General features: G+C 34.6%; 3 protein-coding genes across 6 annotated transcripts in view; all 3 read right to left on the reverse strand.

Annotated features, from left to right (window-relative positions):
* LOC116842511 (protein FAN-like) overlaps nucleotides 1-611 on the reverse strand; it is an 8,916-nt gene extending 8,305 nt beyond the window's left edge. The window contains exon 1 of the mRNA XM_032811841.1: nucleotides 483-611. The gene's annotated coding sequence lies outside the window, so the exon portion shown is untranslated. The remainder of the gene's footprint in view (nucleotides 1-482) is intronic.
* A 604-nt stretch (nucleotides 612-1,215) lies between these two features.
* Nucleotides 1,216-4,289, reverse strand: LOC116842514 (ubiquitin carboxyl-terminal hydrolase 14). The gene is made up of 6 exons (XM_032811846.1): nucleotides 4,101-4,289; nucleotides 3,625-3,803; nucleotides 3,060-3,521; nucleotides 2,670-2,939; nucleotides 2,202-2,490; nucleotides 1,216-2,118 (listed from the first exon to the last, which is right to left on the reverse strand). The coding sequence occupies exons 1-6, from the start codon at nucleotides 4,114-4,116 to the stop codon at nucleotides 1,853-1,855; spliced, it is 1,482 nt and encodes a 493-aa protein (XP_032667737.1). The 5' UTR covers nucleotides 4,117-4,289; the 3' UTR covers nucleotides 1,216-1,852.
* A 142-nt stretch (nucleotides 4,290-4,431) lies between these two features.
* The window catches only part of LOC116842516 (guanine nucleotide-binding protein subunit beta-5), a 3,400-nt gene continuing 957 nt past the window's right edge, over nucleotides 4,432-6,874 (reverse strand). For all 4 annotated transcript variants that reach the window (XM_032811852.1, XM_032811849.1, XM_032811850.1 and 1 more), the window contains exons 2-6: nucleotides 6,583-6,762; nucleotides 6,167-6,303; nucleotides 5,941-6,059; nucleotides 5,502-5,859; nucleotides 4,432-5,155 (exon numbers count right to left, since the gene is read on the reverse strand). In XM_032811852.1, the coding sequence (XP_032667743.1) occupies nucleotides 4,826-5,155; nucleotides 5,502-5,859; nucleotides 5,941-6,059; nucleotides 6,167-6,303; nucleotides 6,583-6,688 (1,050 nt within the window). In that variant the 5' untranslated portion in view covers nucleotides 6,689-6,762 and the 3' untranslated portion in view covers nucleotides 4,432-4,825. The remainder of the gene's footprint in view (nucleotides 5,156-5,501; nucleotides 5,860-5,940; nucleotides 6,060-6,166; nucleotides 6,304-6,582; nucleotides 6,763-6,874) is intronic.

A 6,874-nucleotide genomic window follows, 5' to 3' on the forward strand; every position in this document is an offset into this window, starting at 1 on the left:
TATATATATCAATCTTATCATCAATCTTATCTATTATTTGATATATATATCTTTTGATATATATATCATTTTGATATATATATATATATATATATATATATATATATATATTTGATATATATATGAATATATATATATATCCCTCTCTTAGTATATATAAAATAAATTTATTACTTAACCAATAGATAATTATATCAAATTATCCTAAATAAACTGATTTATGGATTAGACTTAAAATAATCTTGAAATATATTATCTTAGAGCTACTTTTTCCTTTTGTAGTACAAATTAATAATAATTTGTAACAACAAATAGTCTTGTAAAACAAGAAAAGTCATTATGTGAGAATGTCATAAGTAATGATTTTGAAGTAATTGTTACTAGTGTATAAAGATTTCATGTAAAGACAAAGTAGGCTTAATATCTTTTTTAGTGCAATGTACTAATAATTTTATTATTTCTTTATCACAATAAAGATTTACCTTTTAGGCATTTTACATCTTCCATGGTTTTCTCTTTTTTTTATGCAATATATACTTACAATTTAAGTATAAATAAATATTTGTCATGATACATCACATTAGATATGGCTGTCATATCACATCACTAATTTTCTTTTTCGATAAAATGCAGGTTATTACATTAAGATCTTAATATAATTCATGTAATATACTGTATATATAATGTTATATTTTTCTTTGCAAAATGCAAAGTGACATTTTTAGAATATATATTATTAGTCTTTAGAATCATCTTCTGGCTGATATCGACTAATGAAAAAAATGTTTTAGACTCATGGTCATATTTTGACCTCACGAATATGCCTTTAAGTTGGTATCAATTCTCGTCTGGATAAGGCATTGTGGACTCGCCTCGGTGTCAGTGTGACGCATCCACATAGAACTTAGGTCCGTCTTCTTTGAAAACGTAAATACCACATTTGAGAATCTAACCTTCTGGTGATTCATCTTCACAGATTTGAATTCGATAATAAATGCTTTATAACGGACATTGCCTTTCCTTGCAATATTAAAGCTTACATTGCTCTTAATGACTATATAAAAAGAATTAATACCTCTATCTGACATCGAGCTCTTTGGACGAGTCTTTTGAACCTAGAGATTAGCTTCATGGACTATCATATAGAATATATCATATGAACGTCCGTGAGCCATATACAATGTCCCACTTATATATGTTATAAAAAACGTTGCATATTCTGCAAAAAAGATTTAGTCGAAAAGTTAGTTTTTAACATTACATTATTTTTAACATTGATAGATATTGCGCAAAGTGAAGCTTAAATAATTTCTCCCATTAAACACTATAGTTCACACTCGGTAGTTTTTTGCTAGACTAATATCTAAATATCCAAAAACTGCAAAGGTCTGGACACAAAAAACAAGCAATAAGAAAATTGACCAGTCACAATTTGTTATTCTTTAACTGTAAAAAGAATCATCAACTGTGGTTAATCAATTTACTTACTGCTTATGTTTTACTGTGTTCCCAGCCTAAAGGACTTTTCGTTTTTTGTGTAGAATATGTGACTTTTTTATGACATACATATATGAGCAGCACATCCTGTACATTATAATGCAACGCGCGACGCAGCGCTCTCAAACACAGCCAAACTCTAAACAAAGTTATTCGTTTGTGTCCTTGAAGATATTATTCAAATTACAAATATTGCCTGCACATGAGATAACATTGTAGCACAGGAACGATGCTTTAACGACACCGTCATATTAGTCAATAAAAAACAAGTGGGTATTCATACAGAGCTAGCAACGCAAGCGATTTCTTGTCTAGCGTATTTTTCTTCATCGTTTTAAATGGATCATTATGACAGTTAAGCCTCGCTGTTGTTCTCCGTATCAGGTATTTCTAGAATTCTCGGACCGTACAGAAGAACGTAGGCGCAATGCCAATCACCGCCTCCGCTGAGTTTCAGAACTTCCTCGCTGGTGACGGCCGTGACAACGTCGTCGTCGCATTTCATCCACGTGTCACCCTTTTGCCGTACCCAACCGACGTAATGACCGCTGCTGCTGGAACGTCCTCTGTGCGTCAAAACTGCTTGTAATTTATAGTAGCCGCTATTGTTCGAGCCCAGATCTGCAATGGCGAATAAAGACGCGTATTTCAGTATATGCTAAATTTATCAAACGCAGGCAAAACCATATTTTCTATTTCGTTACCGTTCTTAAACCAGAATGGCTCTTGCTTCATTTTCTTCTTTGTACTGTCTTCTTTATCCTTTTTATCCTTCGCATTACATTCCTCCATCATGGAATCTTCGTATTCTTTAAATTTTTCACGCATTGGAGTGAGTTTGTTTTGCAACTCGGGACTGCATAATTCAAAAGCGTCAAATTCCAGAGGAAATTTAACATCTTTTAAAATTTTCGCATTAATCGCTTCCTTCTCCTTGTAGTAAAATCGTACGAACTGTATAGTTAAATACGCTGGTAGCCTGCTAATTTTTGACTGAAAAAAAAAATATATATATACATAAATATATATATACATAAATTATTTTCTATTTCAAGATAAACAACAAATTTTTCTCGTAATATTGAACTTGTGTAGTGAATTTTGCACATTTTCTGAACAATATATTTTTGTAAACACTTGGAAAAATTTGTATGTGCAATTTAAAGACTTACCGTTTTTGTGTAAACGGCATTTCTTCCGAGTGTCGGGGACATTTTTGTGATTTGCTCTTGCATTTTGTTTCTAAGTCCAAAGTACATGTGTTTGACATCGGTCGAAATGAAACAACTCAGCTGCAAGAATTCTTCCTTCCCAGTAGTTGCTGGTTCATCTTCGGATTCGATGCATTTCAATTCAAAGTCAAATATGCCACCAAAATATTGTTCGATGAATGATTGTGGTTTGGAAGCTTCAGTATCATTTTCGGCTACATCTGGATTATCCTGTTGCACAAATACTTCCATTAATAATTTCGCATTAATTGGTCAAGTAAATATATATGAAGTTAGTCTCATATAAAATTAAGGACTTAGGAAAGCTATTTGTGTTGCATATCCAATGACCTTCGCAGGTAATTTCTGTTGTAACATCCTGATCAACTCTGTCCAACATTCATTAGCATCTTGCTGCTGAAACACGCCTTGCTCGGTTTTCTCCGCGAATCTCGGGAAGGCTAAATGCAACATTTGAACCAAAACAAGAGGAGCTCTAGACGTCCCCCTATCCATATTGTCATACAAATCTCTCAAAGCCGCTGTTATACTCTGTGCAGGTAACGACAGAGTCGCAGCTGCCGCCCAACCACCTGGGAACATTTTCAAAGATTCTCGCAACTCGGGTACACTCTTTAAACATTGCACCGTTGCATTCAGATAGCACGTGTTTCCTAGATTGAGTAAACCAGCTGGTAAATCTAAAGCTGTAGCTAACTCAGCTTCATTCATGTCCTCCAAGAATAGCGGCTTCTCTGTTGGTTCTGTAGGTACATCTTCTTCTTTGGAACCCATCATAAGTACCGTGACACCCTGATCCAATAAACGACCAACAATTACAGATCTTCTTAATATTTTAGTTTTTTACAATGTGAACTTGGTTCAAGAAAAGCAGAGTATGCTTATATATCATTACATCTTTCAGTGTTAGATTGCCCCAATCATCATCCTTCAATGTCATTCCTTTCAGCATGACTTTCTGTCTCCCTGGTTGAACTCCGGTCAGGGCAAAAAGCTGTGCCTTGAATAACATCGGTTCCTCTTCAGTATTCACTTCTACATTAGAAAAGAGTTCTTTGCCCCATTTCACTTTAACTGAAACACATGAATAAATAATCAGATACAAAAATCGACGACAAATAATAAATAGTGCAGAACAGACTGATCTAAGTCTAGGTTAGATTTAGATTATCTAAGGCTAGGCATAAAGACGCATGTATAGCTCAATTTGTATCTTCTGAAATAATTCTAGAAATCAACAGATCTTTTGTAATAAGCGAATATTTTATAGCATATTACGAAATCTCTACATCCTGTGTATATCTTTTTTGCTCATTGTGAAAATTTGATAGTATACTTTTAGGTTAGATATTACAAAGACTGAATGCATACTTATATATTGAGGCATGTTTATTCGTCGTATATGACTGCAGTAGACGAATACGCCGCACCAGTAATATTGAATTTTTACACGAGACTTTTTTATAATAACAATTATAATTAACCGCAAAGTGCCAAGTCAGGTTCGCGGCACTTCTTGAGTACCTTGTGTGTGTGTCGCTACGAAGAATTTACCACAATGACGGACAGATGGCCAGCTGATGTGGATGCTGTGTATGTCGTGCGGTAAATTCGCTTTCGTTTTACAAATCGTCGCGATTCACGATACGACATGCGACAAATCTTCAAATGAAATTATCACAAAAAAATTCCTTTTGCAATATTGGGATTTATGAAACTTTTATTTCCTGTCACATACATATTTTGACTCCACTAATATATTACCGCTAAAATTCTTCTGTAAATTAGGACCAGCCTAATATAACGTTATTAATATTATAACATCACTATAATCATGTTGCTGCTTGTTACTGATTACATCTCATATATGATTTAGCGTGTTGCTATAGAAATAGACAACAATATCAATTTGATACATCATATGCATACGTGATATAATGGCAACATGAATAAATAAATCTGAAAAGTAGTTGAGAAGAGAGGCAAGAATCTAAATAAATAAATATAAAATGTAATGAAAGACTAACTGTGCTGCATATAGCGAGAACTGTATCTTCGCGTGTTCGAAGTAAGGACAATAGTAGCGATTGGTAAAGCTAAGCCCAAACTCGTAAAGTCGAGTCCCAGCTACCGGTCGAGAGCGCAGTACCGTCCGGTGAAACTCTCAGACACGAAACGCGATTCTCGTGCCCGTATAACAATGCCACTCTTTGGCACTTGAGAGTATCCCACACGTTCACCGTGTAATCGTTGTAGCCGGCGAAGAGCAGACGGCCGCTCACGCTGAGGTCGACTGCGTTCGCTCCGAATATTATACTTTCTTTTGCGTATACCGCAACTTCTCTGTCTGCACGTAGATCGAACAAGCGACAAGTAGCGTCGTCCGATCCTGTCGCTACCGCGTCGCCTCCTGGATGAAATCTTACCTATGTTCCGAGTACAAGTAACATTATATTAGATTCTACTTTCACAGAGAAAATTGCCAGGAAGATCTGTTGATAATAGAGGGAATACGTCCAATGGCCAACACTCGTTGAATCAGTTTTTGACAGTCTTGCTTAGGTGCCATCTAATATCAAGGTGTACGAGGATTTATTAATTACTTATCGAATATTTTACCAACTATTACCTATTATTTACTTATTCGTTTTTTCCAAAATCCTCATACATCTTTCAATATCCGACAACATCCGCGCAAGAATGCCGACTATTGGATGTTTTCTTCTACTATCATTAGCTTCCATTTGTCAATGGAATTTGATTACTACACACCGAGTTGACATCGGATTGATGTCCTTCGAAGCTTTGCACACATTGGCCACTGCGCATATCCCAGATTAAAACCATCTTATCACAGCCACCCGACACGAACGTATTTCCAGTTTCGCTGGGCGCTAAATCAATGGACATGACGTCGCTGGAGTGACCTTGGAAACTTTGCAATAACTGCCCACTCTCCACGTCCCACAAGCCGCATGTACTGTCCCCACTGCCTGTTAGAATCTGCTGATCGCTGTTGGGAAACGCGCAACACGACATGTACGATGTATGCGTGCCGACAGTTTTCTTATGAGCTGAGACATCGTCTTCTAAACTTAATGGGTACACTGTAACTTTGTTGTCCAATCCGCTACAACATTACAGAACAATGAGAAACTACCGATTTATCGCAACAAATTTAATGTATCCTCTGTGTAATAAGTACACATACCCACATGCTACTAAAGTACCACTGGGACCATAAGCACATGCCATGACCCATCTGGTTGGCATACTAACAGCGTGTTCTTTATTTGTTGTGAAGGCATCCCATATAATCATTTTTCCATCCTAAACATGAGAGATACATTAGTCACTACACGATATATAACAAGTATAATATACAATATATAAGTATAATACATAAGTTAATATGAAAAACCATTATATAAATTTACCTGTGAAGAAGAAACAATATGACGTTTATCAGGAGACCAATCAGAGCATAGAACTTTGGCTTGATGTCCTTTTAAGATACGTCTAGGTTTTACATTTATACAGTTAATTATTTCAAGTCTATCAGCTACACTGGCAACTGAAACAAAATATAAAATATTATTTTTCACAAATACTTATAACAGTGCTTCTTTAAAATATTCTTCTATAAACTTGAAATTATTAATTATTTTAATATTAATTAAAGGGACTCCAAAAATTATATAAACTTAGTACTATTATTATTGGCATATTCTTACAAGTCTGGGAAAAGGAAGATCTACATAAAAAATATGTTTTTATCAATTTCCCAATAAAAAGATTAAATAATTTGTAATATTAATAAGAAAAAAATAGCATTTGTAAATGAGATTCTTACGGGTAATATCATTTAACTTTTGTCGTTCATCCTCCAAACGAATCTTTAAACACTCTGCTTCCTTCGCTAACTTTTCTATATGTTCCAGTTCTGTAGCAGTGTCCATTCTGTTTTACTTCCTCAACACTAAGCAATTTTTTAACACTTGATAGACAAATTTCACAAGTAATCCTCCATACACTGAAATTATTACATATCAAAATTATATCAGCACACACATATGTGTGTACATGTATAAATTCTACTATAAATATATATATATATATATATATATATATATATATATATATAT

This window comes from Odontomachus brunneus, unplaced genomic scaffold, assembly GCF_010583005.1.
Source record: "Odontomachus brunneus isolate Ranch 3 - 2012 unplaced genomic scaffold, Obru_v1 Obru_scaffold_025, whole genome shotgun sequence".
Classification (NCBI taxonomy): domain Eukaryota; kingdom Metazoa; phylum Arthropoda; class Insecta; order Hymenoptera; family Formicidae; genus Odontomachus; species Odontomachus brunneus.

Excerpts from the sequence above, each read along its gene's own strand:
- LOC116842514 (XM_032811846.1), bottom strand. Across the intron at positions 2,491-2,669 it reads ATGCCGTTTACACAAAAACG|TCAAAAATTAGCAGGCTACC; the intron begins GTAAGTCTTTAA and ends TTTTTTTTTCAG. Across the intron at positions 2,119-2,201 it reads GCCATTCTGGTTTAAGAACG|ATCTGGGCTCGAACAATAGC; the intron begins GTAACGAAATAG and ends TCGCCATTGCAG.